The sequence below is a fragment of the Strigops habroptila genome, chromosome 6 (genome assembly GCF_004027225.2).
Source record: "Strigops habroptila isolate Jane chromosome 6, bStrHab1.2.pri, whole genome shotgun sequence".
NCBI lineage: Eukaryota > Metazoa > Chordata > Aves > Psittaciformes > Psittacidae > Strigops > Strigops habroptila.
Genome location: NC_044282.2, coordinates 38,592,496 through 38,613,551, shown reverse-complemented (window position 1 = coordinate 38,613,551; position 21,056 = coordinate 38,592,496). Strand labels below are relative to the sequence as shown.

Sequence of the window (21,056 nt, the reverse complement as noted above, 5' to 3'; positions counted from 1 at the left end):
GCAAGGGGAGATATACCAGGAAATTGCAAAAATGCTCCCATTTTGAAAGGAGGTATTATTCCCATTTTACAGACAGGACATCTGAGGCAGAAAGCTCCTGTGGGCCACATTAAGCTTTGCTCCTGGCACTAATCATCTCGGAGCTGTTTGGGCTGCTCTGTATTCAGCAAGTCAGTAATCACAGCAGGGGGTTTAATCCATCACACGGACAAGTATTTCTGCTGCCAGGCAAGGGAACAGCATTTAGTAACAGCCAAAGCTTTCTGTAAGGAACTTGTTACCAAATCTCTGGTACGCTGAATTTCTCTGGCACAGAATGGGGCTATGCATTAGATCTGTACAAACCCACCAGAATTCAGGCAGAGATCTTCAAAAGTGTTTTAATGATTAAACCATGTCAAACATTAACAATGTAGGTATATTCCGATGAGCCAAGGGTTTACTTCTAGCACATTTAGACAGCCTATTTTGAACATTATAGCTGCTGTACTGAGCTATGTAAAGACTCTGCAAACCAGTACCTAGAAATGAAGACACACGCACAAGCTTTGATAATGTAAACATAACAGATACTGTCTCCTTCAAAACAAGGAATGAAACCCCACAAGGCTAGTAGGAGAACTTAGTAATTCCCTAAGAGATGTGCAAAATTTTTAAAAAAGATTAAAAAAAAAAAATAAAATTAAACATGTTAGAACTGGCATTTATATAAATATCAAAAAACAAATAGTTAAACTTGAGTGATGACCAGCAGTACATCCTGCACAATTCAATGTTTCAGAGCTTAATGAATAAAATATTCATAAGCAGAACCCCACCACGGCAGATACCAGAATACCAGCAACAGATATTGGCTTTGCAACTGACTCCTCATATGTGCAAGGCAAGATTTTACAAGAAGGAGTAACTTCAACAAGCACTCAAACCAAATCCTCAGATAACAAGCCAAAACATTACCAGTGATATACACAACTCACATTACAGAAACAGACATTCCAGCACATTTCAGTAACATTTAAAAAACTTCAGACTGTTTAATTTTGCTTGTTTGGGAAAAAAACCACCATATTTGTGTTAGGCACATTTTATAAATGAACACATGCTACATGAAGAACAGTACAAACACCAACTTAAATACAAACAATTCCATCAGAAAAGCATCTTTCTGTCTTCGTTTTTAAATACACTTTCAGATATGTCACAGTCTCAAACAGTAGCTCCTAAACTGTGGATATGGCCATGGTAGTAACACTTGAAACTCTGTCAGCTTCCATATTAAAAACCACTCTTCATTTAGCATTTAAGAATTCTCAGAAATAAGGAAAAAAAAAAAGGAAGAGAAAAGAGAAAAGAGAAGATGGGTCCACCCTGTGCACACTCTAAACCTCAGAGACAATACTGAAGTCTTACTGGACTGTGTAAGCGCCAATTAATTTTACATTAGTGACATTACTTGAAATAAAAAAATAAGATCTATTAAAAAGGTAAAATAACTTTTCCATCTGGTTTGTGACTGTTTAGTCAGTTAAAGCCAAATATACAAAACTAAATGAGCCATTTCCAATTTCACTGTATCGCGTAGGAGATACTTAACGTCGTGTATCACACACAAAACAGTAAAATGATGAATGGATTCTTCTAAATGACTTTTTACTAAAAAGTCAGTCAACTGAAAAGTTGAAACATCATACCCTAATTTTTAAATCAGTAATAAGCTTTGGGCCCTGCTTTTTAATTTAAGGCATGTGTGTTTATCTACTGAAACCAGCATCGTACAAATTACCTCTACAATCACATGCATGATCTACAGTAAAAAAAATGGAGGTTTAGATTACAGTGTTTTCAAATTGTGAATTATAATTCAGCACCTATCATATTGACTAGTAAGGCAACAGCAGTGTTGGATACTATGATAATACTCCCTTCCACAGTCTATAGCGGGGTCAGTGACAGCCCAGAATTACTTTTAAACTTTAACTTACTTTTATGTTCTGTATACAGTTTCTAGGGTGTTTGCACTGGTTAAGTCCTACATAAATCACACTATTCTAGGCAGGAATAGTTACAGTAGCTGTTAGAGTATTAGTGCACAACTCTTATTGTGCTTACAATCAGATGATTTTGTTGTTGGGGTTATCAAAATGGTTTTTCAGTTTGGTCTTCAATCCTTCCTTTGTTTCCTTTGTTTCACATTGTTCTCAAGGGAAGAAAAGCTGTTTGTGTACCCGTTCACTGTGGCTGTAGAGCCGTTCTGATACTCTTTCCTCCTCGAGGATGCCTTCTTGTTGTAAGTCTAGAATATATGGAAAGACACATGGTTTTGCTTAGATAGATATAAATAACTGCTTCCTCACAGTAACTCTAGAAACACAAAAGTAAACTTGCATCCATCATTATTAAAGACCTTGTGCTTGTGGTAGAGTCCAACAAGCTCTACCATTTTTTGTGTATGAGGCTATACTATGCCTTTCATTCATCACAGCAAGAGAATTAGTTCACTGGAAAAGATAAAGGCTTGGTAGTATGATGGCAGCATTGGTAGTATTACGTTAAGAGTAAAATAGAAACAAAGGAAGAGATTTTATGAGCAGACTATGGCACAAGAATATACTCAAAATGACAAGTGAGGAAGGAGATTTGATGCACTGCAGGTGCCTACCTTGAACAAAGCCAGAAGAAGAAGTGGATAAACAAGAACAGTGAGGGAAATTCAGAGACAGAAATGTGAAAGGAATTTGCACTGGCAACACAGGAAGCAAAAGCTGACAGGATCAGGGAGGCTCGGGACACCAACAAAAATTACAGTCAGTGGAAAAAACATAGATGAATTAATCTTAGTCACAGGGGCTCAGTTGCCTGACGAGAGCATGTTTCCCAAAATGTGTGTGTGAAAGAAAGTTAAACAGTTAGAAGTTAAGATATGAGTAAAACTGATGAAGAAAGTTAAGTAGTATTTGGAACATACTATCATGTTTAATCAGGAAGTTCATATGCAGCAAGTGATACAAACCGCAGGACTGGATTTAAGTACAAGATCAGATAGGGAAGCCTGCTATGTTTCCCCCCATGAGTCACTTTTACCAGACCCAAAATGCTCAAATCTTTCAAGAGAAATTTAAAACACGTAATGGGGTTTGCCTTTTGGGGGGGCAGGAGGTTGCGTTGGCTTGGTTTTCTGAAGATGGGTACATCTTTGCACAGAGCATGAATATGAACTGCTCAGAACCACAAATCCAAGTCTGGATCTGTTCAGACTTGAAATCAATTTTGTAGAAACAACTCAAAATCCTGATTTCCCATAAAGAAATACAAACATCTGTAAAGGTGAGCCAAAACCAGAATTACGCATGTTGGGAGTTTGGGAAGTGTCCCTGGATATAAAACAAGCATTTCCCCTTGTAAGAGCAGTAATGAACAATTCCTTTGGGTCTTTGACAGGTTCATAGGCTCCTGTTTTATTTCAGACTGGAAAGCTGCTTCTTACATAAAGCTCTTCCCTCTCCCTTATCTGCAGTTAAGATTGCATTAGTAAAATGCTTTCTTGTGCCACTCTGCTTACCGAAATTACTAATTATTCTGAATTACAGATACAAAACATCAGAAGACTTGAAACTGGAGGGCAGACCAAGCATAGTACCTTAAGAATGTATGCATGTTACTGGAAGATAGCAAAAGGCTATTTCAAGCACATCTTTCTGTAAGCAGCTTTCCAATGAGATACAGCTGGCAGAATGCTACAGAGTCAATAAATATTACTTTTACCTGGATATAGAAATTTGTGAAGAGGATAATCAAAGAAATCATGTAAGAAATCTGGAAATACAGCCACCCCTGAGGAAATGCACATGGCCAAACAACACCACAGCTGGTCTGGAAGATTGTCAGGACAAACTGAGTCTGGGGAGAGGAAAACAAAAAAGAGAAATGGAGCACATTAATACAAGGAGGAAAAATGCCATTAGTGACCCAAATCTTATCAGTTATTTCCAAAACAACTCTAAAATATGTATTACTGTGTGTTTGACAAGTTTATCTTCTCTGTCTCACTAACAGTGTAAACCTCAGTTAGCAGACACACAGGTTGTGGCATTCTCTTGTTTAAGTGTTTTTATTTGATTATTATTGTTCCATTTTAGAGCATTAGAGTAACTCATGTAGAATTGATTTATAAATATACTAAGGAACAAAGACCATGTTCTTCCTAGTGAGACCTCACTGGGGTTTGACTCCACCATCCTAACAGAGTAGATATGCATCTCATTGCTTCAGTTGCAAAGGATTTGGGGTCACTGGGTCTACATACAGATCCTGTGATCCTTTTCCATGGACCAGGACTGCCTGGTATATGGCTCCAGTGGAAGGATTTTTGGAGTGAAGGCTGCATGGAAGCTGGGGAGGCAGAAGGAGAGGGGTGGCTTTATTATCTTCAATTATCTCTTCTGGAAAAACAGAGTTTGGTCTTAAGTGCTGTTGAGAACATTAGGCAAAAATCATCCCTACATGAAGGCTACCAGATTAGGGAATGTTTATTTAAAAAGGGAAAGTCTGTTGTGTTCTGCTCTGCTATTTTGCTGCCCTAACAGCTATGCATGCAGAGCAGGCAAGGAAGTGACAGCAACCATGACAATAGCCAGGGGGAGCAACTGAAGCACCCAGACGCACTCTGTAGCACCCAAACAACCAGGATGAAGAACAGCACCCAAATCTGGAAGGAAAAAAACCCCAAAACACACAAAAAACCCCAAACGAAAAACCAAACCACAAAGCAAACTCCACCCTCCCCCCCACCAGCCAATGATCCCCGCTGCTGCAATACTCAGCTACCCTTCGGGAAAGAAAAGTGCTAAAAAAATATAAACTTGAGAATCAACACTCTGAACTGCTGGCAGCAAATGTTGTTAATCGTCACCAGCAAATGTTATTAAACCCATTCACAGCTCTGACAGGGTACTAAGGGGGTGGGTGGGGGTGTTGTGTTTAACAAAAATGTCTATCTTTAGGCTTCAATTTCCCCACCCTGTAAAATGGGGAAGACAGAACACCCGTTTCCTTCTGGTGTGCTGACATGTTACACACACTGAAACCTGGGTCTTGTGCAGGATCACTACCACATGTGCCATATCGCTTAATTTCACTGCTCTTTTACCTCCAGTACACAGCATTTTGGCTTCATCACTGTACACACAGGAAACAACACAAATGGATACAAGGAGTCCAACACAGAATTACAAGAGAAAAAAAATCTGCCCATTTAAAGTGCACAGACCAGAAATATTGAACAGTTTTTAATAAACCATTTGCAACTGCATGCAAAAGTGAAACAGAAAAGCCATTGTCCTGCAGGATGAGAATGAAGGGCCTTCTTAGCTGTGGACTGTGTTGCACTCAGTTTCTGGTCTGTCATCTCAACATCAGCCTGAGCAACCAAGCAGAGAAGAGCACCCCAGCTCAAGCAGACTTGGAAGAAAAGCTTCTCCCATCTCCCTGGCTAGTGTGTCCCATAAAGCCAGCACTGCAACTCCCAAATACATCTAGCCATACAACATGGTGAGCTGAAGAAAGATCCCACTGATGTCAGCACTGATTCATGTACACCATCAGCCCCAGCTCCCCATCGTCCTGAAAACAGAGCAAATGGAGGCACAGAAGCTGGATTTCAAAGGCACTTAAAGATGTAGGCGGCCTTCGTTATCCCTCCTTCTACACCCTGCCAAAATTTTCTAACTCAATAAAGACAAGATGATTTCATCATGAATACAAGAGCCCGCTGAAGCACTGAAGAGCAAATCACTCACCAGCTGCCCCTGAGTGATGTACTTCTTCCACCACAGATAAGGACGCATTGCTGGAACAGCAGACAATCCATAGTAGGAGTACATGAGGACATGGATAAAGCTATTCAGCGTGGCACCAAAGTAAGCTAAAGAAGGGCAAAGGAACAAGAAAGTGCACTGCATTATGAAGAACAGGCTGTTTCATGGAAGCTACAAAAATAACAAGTTCAAAACATTACTATTTAAAATATGATTTATTTTAAAAGAAACACAAGAGATTTATTCCCCCGATTTCTCTTCCTCTCACCCAATGGAGTGGCTGAGCTGCTTTGCAGCTGTGTGCTCTATACTAGCCTTCTGGGTTTGTTTCCTCAAATTATTCTTTTTCACATCTACATGATGGGTTCTCAAGGGAACTGAACAGACCCAATAATCAATACCTTCACCCATCGACTTTTAGGCTTATTTCACTTCATTCCAGGCAGGAGCCCATTTTGTCATTTATAACCAAAGCAATGTATATGTTCAGAAACTGCAAGTTAGCCATTTTATTTGTCCTTCTTTATAGTACCTTTATCCATTAAAGAAACTTTTAGCTTAACACCATACTGCATAGAACTGTGACGACAAAGCAAAACATAAAGCTTGGAAAGGAAGAAGAAAAACCCATCGCTAGAAATAGCACAAAAGTATTTTCAAGACCACACAAGCACAAGATGGACTATCTGCACTTTTGACTGTTGTGTAAACAGGGATTGACTTCCCTGGAGGAGAATATGGTTCCAGAAGCACACTTTTCATACGTTCAGCATTACTCACTGCCGACAACATGAAACAAATATGAGTTTCTATGTTGTTTGGCCCAGAAAGCAGACTCCTGAGCAACCCAGCCTCTTGGTCTGCACTGCCCATAGTTCACATCCACTGGACTTGAAAAGGTTTCTCTTGGATTAGCATTCAACAAAGCCAGTATCTGTATGCTGCACATCTGAACCACAACTAAGCCACACTAATGCAGTTGGAAACTAAATGCTAGCTAAAAGCAATGAAATCAAAGCAAGATTGCCAAAGGTTAGCAGGATTTAGATAAAGAGAGACATAGAAATCTTCCACTTAAGATGCATTTGGTCAAATTCATTAGCACTCCGGAGACAAGATTTAATTGAGATCCTCTGTTACGGCTAGTGGTGTAATGAGATTAAATCAAGAAAGTAGTATCTCAAGTGAACTTCACAGATAGAAGAGCAAGAGTTACTATTAGCCATTTTGCAGCTGAAATAGGTTTCTGGTCCTGACTTGGGAAAGAGTATTGTTTCATTAGAGAGTCTGTGACTACCACAAAAAAGAGAAAGCAAGGTTGACAGGTATCAGACCTGGACTGCTGCAGCTGATCAGTGTCACACTGCCACACAAATTCTGCAAACTACACAGGCATGCCTTTCCTGGAGGCTCTGCAGGCAGCTTAATTCCTGCAACTGTCTGCAATAGTTGCAGTTCAGCAAAGCAGCTTAATATGGGACAGAACAAATCCTGCAGCTGAAGGTACCAGAGATGTTTGGTTTGAACAAAAGAAAACCAACAGGGTCCTTGTTGCAGGTGTTCCCCGCTATCACCCAGTACTTACAGTGACCACAAGGCACCCAGTTCATAACAAACCACCAAATGTTCAGCATCGTTGCATGGTGGTAGACGTGCAGAACAGTGATCTGATGATTATTTTTCCGCAAAATGAAAAAGAAGGTATCCATGAACTCAATGAGTTTGGAGAAATAGTACCACCAAAGGACACGTATGATCTAGAAAGGAAGAAATATGTTTTAGAAGCACTGCACATTGTGGGGGCTTTCAATCCTTTTGTTATCCAAGTAATTAAAATCCAGATTCTGTCTGGTGCTACTTGGACTGAAGACACTGCTGAGGTCTTCTGTGATACTTCTGCCTCAGGTCCCTCTGTAGCAGATCTAGGTACAAGCCCATAGCCACAGCTGAAAACAGGATGACGAAGACTTTTTTATGAGGCTGTTGCTGTGCACCTGGGGTGCCCGGGGAGAAACAAGACAACATTTAACCAGAGTTGGTCCCACACTGTTCTCTAAACGACTGCTCTGAACAGTGACTGGAAGAAATCATAATCACATCTCAGGAAGAGAAGGTGAGTCACAACACAGAGTGGTTGAATACAGTCTGAAGACTAAGTCCTTGTTTTTTGACCTGGGAACACTTGAACATTACTCATCAAAATACCCACCATGAATGTATTGTAGATTAACTGTTATGTTTGACAGTGCACTGTCCTTTGTATGTAAAAGGAGGAAAAAACATACAGTTTGAACAAAATCCACATAATCAATACTGTTCTGCTCTCCACTTACACACAAGTGGACAATTTGAAACGTTATGAACTGTAAGTCTTGATTACATTACCTTCATATCAGCTTCTCCTCCACTGTGTGTATCCTGACAGAAGAAATTGTATCCTCCTTCCCATACTCCTGTCACCAGCTGAAAAGATCAAAGAATAAAGTGTTATCTGGGGAGAAAGCTGCACCCCACAGCACATGTAAACCTCTGCAGTGTCTCTGCCGAGACATCTGGTGTCAAGGGATTCATGGGCACTTGTGTGTGGCATTAGGTTGAATTCAAGCTCCAAGCAGTGATTGAATCATAGTGAGGGTGAATTAACAAATTCTTCCAATTGGGGTATACCAGCATAAAAATAGGAGGCAGCTTCTTATTCCTACTTATCCCCCATAGTGTGTGTGTTTTGCACAGTCATATTCCACACAGATTCTCAAGAAATATCTTTCCTTCTTGGCTGATGATCTCATTGTTGGAGAAAGTGAATGACCAGAGTGAATACGTTTTTCTTCTGATTATTTTTGGAAATAAAAAGTTACATTTTTAAGGAAGTTTTATACAAAGAGATCTGACTACAATTTTTTCAGCCATGTAACAGAGCAAATCTTCAGCTTTGCTACCCTTAGCAGCTAAGAACTGACGTTTCACCATACTGTGATTCTTCAAGATCTTCTTAAATAATTCACTCATCCCGAGTACATTACATCCTTCCCAGTACAAGTGACTTCCTTCGCAGGATATGCCGTTGCCTGCCTGACTTCCTAGCATAACAAATAAGACATGATGGAGCTACTTTTAAGGGTAACGACCAGCTATTAGTCATGAGAGGATGATGGGGAGCCGAAGGGCTGGCTGAAACCTCCAGAGAAGCAGGTGGCAAGCTGGATGTCTGCATCCCACCCTTTCGCAGGTGGAAGACAGATGGACAGGTTGAGGTGGGTCAGGAGGAGGTAGAAGGACAGGAGCAAGCCCCTCTTTAATATTGCAACAGAATGCACCACTAGATGTTGTGTGTAAAGATGTTTTTCCTCGTGGGAATAACATGAGGAGAGCAGTAACAAATTTAGATGATTCCCAAGTGAAAAGAAAAACATTCTAAAGGCAGAGACAGATAGCGTGCACAATCAAGTTGTCCATTTTTGGCCTTATCTAAGCTTGTGCAGAATAAAAATAAAAGCTTTGCAAGGCCACGGTGAAAAACTCTTTGTACCATAAGTCATTTAAATGATCACTTGATTAAAGGACTACAATAACTGGCACAATTAAACACTGCTCAGAACTGTGAATGAGAAGCTGATTCTAAAAGGTACAATAAAGATTATCACTTCAATGATCTACTTTTTCCTAATGTTATTTCTTTCATGCCTCATTTTCTCCCTAAATTAGCTTTTAAAATACCCAGTCAGCTTAGGTCATTATTTTTTGACCTTCTGAGATAGAATTATTGCCAGTATTTGGGGGGGGGGGGGGGGGGGGGGGGGGAAGACATCTAGTTATATCATAACATATAGACCTGGAATTACCTCGTACATTAGAGATAAGTCAATACCATCCTGTCACAGTGAGAGCAGGGCAGCCGTGTACATCAGCAGCTGACCCAAGCAATTTATCCAAGCAAAAAGGGCATGCAGCCATGGGAGGACCGCTCTCCCGGCCCTAAGGCAGGCATGTCTGTGCCAAGCACACTAGTTTAAAAGCAGTACCCTGCTAATGGACCAGCTACATCCCGGGGCAAGCCCCGCACCAAGCTGCTCTCGGAGCACTGAGGGAACGCCTGCGTGGCTCTGCGAGTGCCTGCCAGTCCCCCAGACAGAAGACCACATTGTGCTGTGATCATGTTGTTAAGAGCTTACAGATGTTTTCATACAGTTCTCATAGCTCAAGGAAGCATTAGGATAGAAGGATAATCACAATGTTCATATTGTAATTAACCCAAACAGCATCCATCACTGATGCTGCAGTCTGTAAACCTCTCCCAAGTAAAGACTAGCATAGTGAAACACAAAGAGCTTTCCCTGAAAGCAATAGAGGTTCACTACATAAAGTGTAACACAACCAAAGGTGTCTGGATGGATCCCACCTCTCTGAAGGACAAAGACATGAGCGTGGCAACAGGTAGCTTCAGCTAAACCTGAATACTTCTTTGTTTCCAGAAGCACATATAATAATATGCTACAAGCTGTTATATTCTCACAGCCACAGGGGTTTAAATGATAGAAGCAAAGCAACATTTGTAGGAAATGGTAACATCTTTTAACATCATATAAATAGTTAGTATAGTTACAAAAATAATTTAATCCCTCCCTTTCCAGAAGGAACTAAATGGTGAAAAGCTGCTACTGCTGTCCACAAGCTGCTGCTGCTGCCCACAACCTTGCTTGGTCCAACATACAACACACAGATAATCCTTTTCCAGAGTTACCCAGCTGCTCCCTTGCCTGACACCACTATTTCTTGCACCCACAATACTTACAGCACATGCTGGAAGGCTCCAGAAAACAAAGCAACTGGCCACTCTGAGACCTGACCACAAACGGTTCCCAAATGGCTCTGTTACACACAAGGCTGAGCATACAGCAGCAGGGAGCTGCTTACGTGCCACCCAGAAAGTAATAGATGGAGGTGTCATAAATTGTCAGTTAGTTCATTTAAGTCATTGCTCATGCTTATTGTGGTCTGCTCCCAGAGTCTCTTACTCCTCCTTATAGCTACTGTACAGCAGGTCTCAACTTGCCCAGCAACAGGCTGGCGGCTCCTTGGCCACCCCAGCCTTGAGACAACTTTTCCCTGCCCACTGTCCCTAGGAAGTCCTTCATCTCCAGGCTGGCAGGAGCCCAGGCTTGCTTAATGACATTGCTGATGTGCGACCACAGGCATATCTTGTCTTGAGAAATTAACCTGTCCAGAAAAGGCTGACTATAATCACTTTCAACAGAGTACGTGATTTTTAAACGACACAAGAAGAGACAGCTCCTTCATAAGCCAATTAAAATGGTGCTGAAAGTCAATGTTAAATTCCTCAGCTCAGAGGAAAGCCCTGCAGCTCAAAGTTGCTGTTGTGCTCAAACAACTTGTACTTCCTTCCCCTGCATTTAACTTTTTTTTTTCTTTTTAATATATTGCTCTCATTTTGTAATTCCGTTGCTGAATTCTTTAAAATGCTGTGGCATGTGCAGTTCTTATCAACTCTGGTACCAGAATAAACCATCACACTAACACCAGTCTGACTGGGCCGTGGGAGAGGTGTTACTGGGGAGAATTTTGTTTTCTTGCGATAAAACCAAAGCCTGAGCCATGCTGGAGAGGGGCAGATAAGGGACACAGCGCTGCATCACGCTGCGATGAGTTCACAAGCTTCAAAACAGGACTAGATTAGAGTGAAAAGAAACAGAAGTTCACATCTCTGATCAAAGAAGGCAAATGCCTGCAGAGACAAGAAACTTTATCTTTACATGAACACAGTCACCTCAGGAGAGAGATAAACGCTTTGGGACCTGTAGAGAACGAAAAGGGAGAGGAAAGAGCAGCCTTGGCAGAGAGCTGTCACCTGGGGCTCACATGCCACGGCAGATCTTCACCGAGTCCCCTCCTTCCCGAACAGGGTGCGCCTCTTAGGGTGCTTTTCCTACAGCATGAACACCACGTCCCTCATCAGGAAAACCTTAGACTTTCCTCAGGCAGATTTGGGAGGGAATTAATTTTTCAGATGAAGGAAAATGACAGGAAAGACATCACTCTAAGTGAGCCTTCATCACTGAGCAGTTTTCTTGAATGTAAGTCCTCCTGGTTCCTTAGGTCTGCCTTGCTTTTTGTATTGTCTGGAACAAGCACAGTCCACTACTCCGTTCTGCTAGTACCAGAACACAGCCAGTTATTAAATGCACAAATAATTTATAGCAAGTACCAACAGAAACTACTATCTCAGGAGTTCCACATAAGACATATATGATTTCTAGTGATTTTAAAATAAGGCTATAGTATATTATATCAGTAGACCAAATGGTGCAAGTATACAATAACCAGAATTATACAAATCCTACAATGCAAATTTCCTCCCTCCCCCCCCTCCCCCCCCTTATTGCTTACAAACATTCAGATGTAAAGGCCAGAAAACCAAGTAGGTCATTTTTCTCACCCTAGTTTGGAGGATGCCTCACTTTAACATCTTGTTTTGGTCATAAAAAACTTAAACTGAGCTGTGATGCTATGAATCATGACCAGAACCACCACAGCTGTAACTCAGGAAAAACTCCAAAGCAGGTTTTCAGGTCTATCATACACAAGCTATTAAACCAGCTTATTTTCATTCAGGCTACTAAACAAGTTCATTAGTGGTGATGTTTAATGACTTTCCTCAGAGTAGGACTGAAAGAAGTTTAATTCAGCTGAAACTCATAGTGACAATGAGGAAGACAACAGTGAGTTAAATCTATTTTTTGAATGCTGCTCTTCACCATTTTATCTTAAAAGTGAGTACATGTACTATAGAGTGCTACTAATGTATTGCTACCCCATCAAAGCCCAATTTCCACAACTTACGTAATTTGAGTGAGGGTACCACCTCTTTGCACAGGCACAGGTAACTGTGGAGGCACTACAGCTAGAGAATATACCTGGAGGTGCAGGAAGCCAAATTTTTTCCCTGTCACCTAGCCCTTGAGCTCTCTCCCTGCAAACATCAGTGTTAATGTCAGTGTTTTGTCAGCACGGCTCCCTGCTTGGCAGCATTTTTATGGGTCAGTTCCTTGTTGCAGAGCTTTGCTTGCCCTCATGTCTAGCTTGTATGTGCTGTCAAACACATTTTGTTGGAACTACCATGAGCTTAATAATCTTCATAATGCTGTGGCTTTGTGCATTCCCATTGTAAAAGAGAAGGTATATTTACAATACCGATGAACACTTCCACATAGATAACATTACAGTAAGAGTGATATTCACTTTGATGTGTTTTACTCTATAGGAAGGGGGAGCCTTAATGTTCACTGTATTTTAGTTGTCTCATTCCTTCACAAAATCAAAGTTATTCAGCAGGTTACAAGTATGAGGACTTATTCAGCATACAATAAATAGTCCCTTCTTGGCAACCAGTTCATCGTTAGCAATAAAAAGGCATTTATAAGATCAACAGATCAGATCTCTTCTATTATTTAAATTTATCAGCAGGTTTTGTAACATGGCAGAATGTTACAGTAATTTTCATTTGGAAACTATGAGTACTATACCAAGTATTCAAGGGAAAAAGATTGGCTACCCTGAGAGTTTTAGCTACACTTAGTACAACTGAAGTACACTTGTAAACCCTCAATAACGTAACTGGAGGTTAAAACAACAGATTATTATATAATTATAAATAATATGTTCATAAAATAGTGTACATGTTGTACATGAAGTCCACAGCAACACTATTTCTAGACAAATTAAACAGATCAACACACAAATTTTTCTAGATTGTAACATCCGGACAGGGAGCTTAGAAAAGTAAGCACATCAAGAATGCAAGTTCTTCCAAGTACCTACTGAATCCAAAAATCCCATCCCCCCAAGAATTGAATATCAAAAGTGCTTAATAATCCAACTCAGTAATTTTTGACTAAACAATGCACAAGACAATTAACTTTAAACTTAAATCACTACTAATCTAAACAGTCACCTTGTAAAACACTATAGCATTAACTACAAACTTGAAGGAAAATTACAGCTTGCTTATACTTCTAAGCAAATGCCAAAAATAATAAAATATTCATAGCTTTACCTCTAGCTTGTAATTACGCGTTGAAAGTGAAACCTCCCCTTACAGCAAGGAGAAACATTTTTGGTTAAAAGCAAGCCAGAGTATTCTGTACATTAAAGCCACACACTCAATCACTTTCTGACTTCATTCTTATTTTCACTGCTATAGTTCTTCATTTTCACTTTAATAAAACCCATACAATTCTGAGTAAAAGCAACTAAAGTGCTCTATGAAAAGTGAAAAACTTCATATTGCCTAAATTTTTGTTTTGTTAAGAAAGAAAGTCCACAGAAAGTCCAATTCAGTTTGAAATATGTTTGCATGTTCAGATTTTAACTTCTAAGAGATGAATCACAACGGCATTGATGCAATTGTTTCAGCAAAACTAAGAGGACATAAAAGAAGCTATTGCAAGCCTACAGAAACAGATGTGAGGAGTGCGTGCACAATTAAACACACTTAAATAAAACATGTCTCGCACTTCAAATCAAGCTGTACTTTTGCTACAAAGTACTTTGTACAATCCACCAGCACAATCACATTGAGCATGACTTCTAGGCAAGGAGGAGTTACTGAAGGAGTATAGCCAGGTTGAAGCTGAGAGATCAGTGATGCCTTTACTTGCACATCGAGCAAGAGAAATGCATTTGAAACACTGCTAACCAAGGGTAGCATAGATGTTTAAGCCAAGGTTTGTTTCATACTATCCTTAGAGGTAGCATTCAAACTATGGTTTTCTCCCCTGAGAAGTGACATTGAAGAACAGTTGCAACATTTCTGCAGATGTTTCCCCAGGTTTAGGACGACTGTCCTCAGAGATAATTTCCAACATAAACCAATATAAATAAAACAGATACTGCAAAATAACCCCGACCTAGCCCATTTTTTCCTACCTCATAAAACATATACAGAGAAAGCAGCGTAAGTCCAAGGTTGTAGACCACTAGAATACCCCTGCACGAGAAGGGTTGCTTATTCCGCATGTACTTTGGTCCTAGCCATACGATTAGTAAGTACAAGACTGAGAAGATGAAGGTAGGTGTATAGTTCTCCAGAAGAGGCCATCCTTTTACTCTGGGGTCTGAAACAAACAAAAACATATGAACACTTAGATTTTCAAGAGGGGAAGAGTTCAATGCCTCCAGAAAAAGCTGTACCCAAAACGCTTCTAGATGAAGGAAAGCGGCAAGCCCTTTTAAGGGCTACATTGCTAACTACAACAAACTGTCACAAACAAGATTTTAGTTATACAGTTGTTAAAGACAGCAGACAGAATTCTCTTCCTAAAGCAAAAATATTCTTAAATTATTACTGCTATTATTTTTAAATACTTGTTACCATTCAGAATTGTCATCCATCTTCAATACAACAGACGAGCTTAGATTGTAAAGAAAAGCTTTAACAACCCTCTCCCCCTTATTCTCTCGAACCAACCTTTCCCAACAGTACACACCTTATTTCCTCACGGAGCCAGCAAAGCTGAGAGTGCAGCAGATACCTTTGTGTTTATCAGTGGATGATCCTGACAATTATTTCCTAATCAATACTAACACAATTAGATTTATGTATGTGCTACTCAAAAGGATTAAGTTTTGGAGTCCTTGTATGAGCAATGAAACACAGAGCAGTCAGTCCAGTCTGACAAACCAGTCCATTTGGCAACGTTGACTGCTCAGGAAAAGCACATAAACCACCCCAAATGAGAGGGTTTCAGGGGAACACTGAGGACAAGTGCACGATCCTTTTGAACCACAACTGTGTTGTCCATACCCAGCAACAGCACAGTATTTCACTCCTCTCACTAAAGTCAGCCTAAAGGACTGAAATCAAGTTTACCAAATGATAAATGAACAATTCAAGTATTGCTGGCATTCACAGCCCTGACTTAATTTTAAAGGAGTCATATGTGGATCCTGAATGTAAGAAATGAGGCTTTAAAATGTAGGTTGGGAAGTAGTTAAGAAAGCTGGGGAATTGTTTGGATTTGCCACCTTTATGGTTCATTATTTTTAAGACATGGCAAATACAGACCATATGCCAGCACATGCAGCAAGTAATATCAGAACATCCAAACTAATTTAAACAGTCTTAGTATGAAGAAGGGGGAGGGAACAAGGGCACCGAGCTACTAAAAGCAAACAGAAAACACATTTTGAAGGATCAGAGGCTTGTTTCACCTCCTGTGGACTATGTCATGCGAGGAAGCGGCGCTACCACCAGAATTTTAATGGGACAAAGAAAGAGGTATAAAAGATGCTACTGTAGCCATCAGAGGGGAAAAAAACACATGCCACTGAGCAGCACTGCTATGCACACTCTATATGGGATGCTTACATTTAATTCCCCAGGACCAGGTGGAACAGGGCCATCCCTACCCTAGCTGGAGGCCCCCACCATGAGGCCACTGCCTGTCTGGCCCCACTGCCTCTCTCTTCTCTGCTGTAGACTTCTTCCCAGTGAAAAACCTACCGAAACTATTGTTTCTTTAGAAAGAATGGTTTCAAAGAAGAAATGCTTTAAAAAATCTACATATTTTTTTGGTGAAAAATTCCTTAGCAGCTCTATTTCCTAAGGCAAGAGTATTTTTATTCCATCAAATGCAAATGAAAAAGATTTTTTTTTAAATAAAGCTATTATTAAAATCTAAATTAACAAAAGGTGGTAAAGATCTCAGTGAGATAAGTCATTCACTAAGACTAACAATATGAACTTAACTGACAGTAAGAATAGCAGCACCTATGATTGTCATACCTGAAAAATTAGCAGTTCTTCAGGTCGAAAGACCAGAGGGACTGAGCAGGCATTTTTCTGTATACAGAATAATACATTTTGCTGCTCTGCAGATACTAAAAAAAGTAGTCACCTATCAACATCAGGATGTTAGAAGGAAGCTGTTTCTTATGCTCTCGTATCTGCACTGTAATATCAGTTTTATTTATGTACTTAATTTTTGTCAAATCTTACCTCTGGGTCCAAGCCAAACATCAAGATAGCTATTGATTGTTTTATCTAGAAGTTCCATTTTTCAACCTATTGAAATGAAAAGAGGAGGAGAAAGTTAGTTTTTCAGCTCACAAAAATAATTATCTGAATACCATCTGCTAGGGTTAACAAAGAAAATACTAATCTGCAAAAATTGCAGCAGACATACTGGACATTACCAGCACATATAAAGTACATAAAGCTTATTCTAATCTCAGAGAGCCACTAGTGAAAGAGCAGTATTTCACACTGAAGTAGTTAGTCATGGATCTAGATACACAGAAGCTTAAAATAATGAGTTCAGATTAACCTGAAGTTCTTTTGAATTCTGTATCTTGTAAGTGCAAATACAGGATGGCATCTTGCAAGATCCCTCTGCAGTGAGAAAGAGGAGGAGGAAGACAGTTGGACCTTGAGAAAGCCAGCAACATTGAAATTCTCAAATAAATACTAAGAAGCTCTTTTAACAAAGAGCCTCAAATAGCTGGCGAGGAGGAGGAGGAGGGAAGGGAAAAATGTGAAAACTGGCTCTGCTGTCACTTATATGGAGAGGTGACTGATCACAGCTCTTGATTAACAGCCCATAAAACCAAGAGATCAGCAGTCACTGAATGACAGAGAGGGCTGCAGAGGCAAGGGAGAAAACATGGCAGTTTATGGCACGAGCATCTCCAGTTCCAGAAACTGCTTACTAGTAAGACATCGCCAGATAAGACTTATCCAACATCAGTACAGTAGAGTGATTAAAATGTCATCTGTCAGCACCTCACATGGCCAGTAATTACTGGTAGCACCTGGTACAGGTACTGTGGTACGTAAGTTGCTGTCCCTCCCTGAGGTTAAAGCAGGAAAGAAATAACCACATTTTCTATGAGCAGGGACACTTGTCCATGAGGCTGTTCAAGAGAAGAAGAAGTAATTTTCTTCTTGATTAAGAAAAAGAACAACAACGAAAACCCCCAAACAAACCCCCTCAAATCCCTTCCCCCCATAAGTACTAATAAAAATAGCAATTTTTAGTTACTGGAAAAAAACCTAAGTAACGCATAAGCTATTGACATATCCACAGCACAAACTGAAACAATGACATGAGTTTACACGTAGTTGCTAACAACAGAAAAGTTCATCTCTATTTTTTTCAGTTCTAGTCAGAGACATCTCTCTTCAAGTGTGAAAACCCTGCCTCTAGGAGATTTCCGATTTACACAAGTAAGATGAAGAGTAGGTCCTCTGGTTTTAGTCAGCTGGAACTGACACCTCCATTTCTTTCGAGGCCAGCAAGAAAAGCCAAGCAGGATGCAAACGATGTCCTGGTCCAAAGCGGGACTGTAAGCTGCCTGTCCCCCATGGGAGCTTTGACTTCCCGTGGAACCAAGAAAATACAACAGGCTTGGCTATGCGCATTCACAGTGTGCGGTCTTCTATGTAATCCACATCCCTTCCACTGCAGGGCTCCAGGCACACTCACTGAGGATTCTGGCTGCACCCCCAACCCACCATTTCACTGTTTCCCATGGGGGCTCTTAGGGACACACGCTGAAGAGGACTTTCCCCTCTGTGTGCAGAAAGTCTTTGTACTGCTTTGGACTACACAATAGCACAGAAACCTCCCTGGAATCTGGTTACCAGGCACAAACAAAATAGCTTGATTAAAACAACCAGGAGTGCTAAAAGACTTTCACAGTCCTGATTCATACCACTTTTATTTTCCAACTGAAGAAGCCCAGCCCAAATAAGCACACACTTGACAAGAAGGTGCATTTTTGGCATTACATCACCTCACCAGTTATGACACACACAGACTGCAAGCACTTGCATGAATGGCCACAGTCCTGGCACACCAGTGTCGTAGGAATAAGGAAATTTAACTGAGAAGCTTATGCTGTGCTATCAGAAGCATGAACATCAGGAAAAATGTGAGAAATGAGTATATAATTTCAAAGGAAGAGAAAGCAAGATATCCAAAGCAAGCTTGTTTTCCCTCTTCCCCCTTTTTTAAATCTGTCAGCTATTAAATATTGCCAGGAAAAGCACTCCTCAGCAGATAATTCATTTTGTTGCCTGAAATCCCCACTTACTCAATTTGTCTGTCGCTCCTTTGATCCAGTACTGATTGACTTAGTTACACAGCACTGCACTATCCAATCACCCAGTATCTGCGCCTGACTTCAACTCCCCTTTTTGCAGAGGAATACTTCAGATGGGAGAGTTTGTTTCAAAAAACAAAGGTTCCTTATACAAAAATATTATCAAAAAAACACTCAATTCAGACCTGACTTGCTCTATGTTGCTGTTTGCTGGACACTGAACATGCAGATATGTAAGTGAAACGACTCAAAAAGCAGAAACAAACCCAGCATAGCTATAAGCAAAGACAGCAAGAAATGAAACTGCGTGCTCAACCCTTCCATAAAATTGGAAGAAAATCTCACTCCCCAAGAGGAGGAGGCTTTCTGCAGAGGTCTCAGCTTTTTCGTGTCGTGACCCCAAAGCAGCTTTTTGTGCCAGCATTATCAGACAGCAGATTATAAAAGGCACAGCAAAGGAAGAACTACTCCTGGTGTCGATTTCCAGAATTTACAGAAAAAGAAATTGTTTCAAAAGGAACTCATTTGTGTAACAGAAAAACAGAGGGAAACAATATGCTTTTGTTCCAGAAGGGGTCATGTGAAAATGCATCAAGTCTCCTGCCAACAGCCACACAACATTAAACACTGCTTCAATGGCAGGAACTACAAGGGTTCTTTTTTAATGAGAATAGTTTCCCAATTCAGAGGAACATCGACTCCCTGAAAAATTAAACGAGTGCCCATTTGAAACACTGTAATCAGCATGTTTCCTAATACTGAAAGTAAGCAAATTCTGCAACTGACTACATACACGAGCAGATCACTAGCAATGCTCCTTTACCTAGAAGTCATCCCACAGTGAGGCACATTATTCATACAGTACTTTGGACTGGAAGGGACCTTTAATTGGTCACCTAGCCCAATCCCCCCTGCAATGAACAGAGACATCTTAAACTAGATGAGGTTTCTCAGGGTCCCGTGCGACCTGACCATGAACGCTTCTAGGGACAGGGCATCCACCACCTCTCTGGACAACCTGTTCCAGTGTTCCACCATCCTCATTGTAAAAAATTTTTTCCTTCTACCTAGTCTAAATCTACCCTCTTTTAGTTTAAAACCATCACCCCTTGTCCTGTCACTATGTGCCCTACTAAAAAGTCTGTCCCCATCTTTCTTATCAGGCCCCTTTAGGTACTGGAAGGCTGCAATAACATCTCCCCAGAGCCTTCTCTTCTCCAGGCTGAACAACCCCAACTCTCTCAGCTTTTCATTCACAAGCACCCCCAAGTCCTTTCTCTGCAGGGCTCGTCTCAATCCCTTCAACCACCAGCCTGTACTGATACTGGGGATTGCCCCAACCCAGGTACAGAACTTTGCACATGGCCTTGTTGAACCTTATGAGGTTCACATCGTCTACTTCCCGAGTTTGTCCAGGTCCCTCTGGATGGCATCCCATCCCTCAGGTGTATCAACCACACCACTCAGCTTGGTGTTATCTGCAAACTTGCTGAGGGTGCACTCGATCCCACTGTCTTTTTCACTGATGAAGATATTAAACAGTATTGGACCCCTGAGGGACACCACTTGTCACTGATCTTCATCTGGACATTGAGCTGTTGACCACTACCCTCTGGATGCAACCATTCAACCAATTCCTCATCCACTGAACAGTCCACTCATCAAATCCATATCTCTCCAATTTAGAGAAAGGATGTTGTGGGGGACCATGCCAAAGGTCTTACAGAAGTCCAGATAGATGATATCCATACTCTTACTCAGTACCTACAGAAAGGCCTAATTAAGGCACATGCTGCTTTTTAAAACAGGTACCTCCCTATACACTAGTTATTTTTTTCCTAACCTGCCTTTCCTGGACAGGAAAGAAATAATCCTTTCTGCTACCACATTTTACCAGGGCAGTAAGGCCTCTGAACACCAGGGCAAGTTGGATCAGAGTATGGAAGCACTGAGGCTTAGAACCAGAAAGATGCTTTACTCCTTCAAGTCCAAATATTTTATCCAGGAAAAGGCATATTTGATGTTTTAAACAAAACAAAGTAACTGGACTTCCAATTCTGCAACACAAATATAATGAAGGCTAAATTTGCACCTTGCCCCAACAAGATTGAGCCCCATCATTAA

The 21,056-nt window shown here is 40.7% G+C and overlaps 1 protein-coding gene across 3 annotated transcripts in view; it reads right to left on the bottom strand.

Moving 5' to 3' along the window:
• Window positions 1-354: 354 nt before the first annotated feature.
• ELOVL5 (ELOVL fatty acid elongase 5) overlaps window positions 355-21,056 on the bottom strand; it is a 38,891-nt gene continuing 18,189 nt past the window's right edge. For 2 of the 3 annotated variants that reach the window (XM_030489893.1, XM_030489895.1), the window contains 7 exons: window positions 16,828-16,893; window positions 14,757-14,944; window positions 8,199-8,276; window positions 7,399-7,570; window positions 5,796-5,920; window positions 3,763-3,897; window positions 355-2,293 (listed from right to left, as the gene is read on the bottom strand). In XM_030489893.1, the coding sequence (XP_030345753.1) occupies window positions 2,162-2,293; window positions 3,763-3,897; window positions 5,796-5,920; window positions 7,399-7,570; window positions 8,199-8,276; window positions 14,757-14,944; window positions 16,828-16,885 (888 nt within the window). In that variant the 5' untranslated portion in view covers window positions 16,886-16,893 and the 3' untranslated portion in view covers window positions 355-2,161. Of the gene's footprint in view, window positions 2,294-3,762; window positions 3,898-5,795; window positions 5,921-7,398; window positions 7,571-8,198; window positions 8,277-14,756; window positions 14,945-16,827; window positions 16,894-17,155; window positions 17,241-21,056 lie in introns of those variants that run through there. The other variant, XM_030489894.1, reaches the window with a different exon arrangement.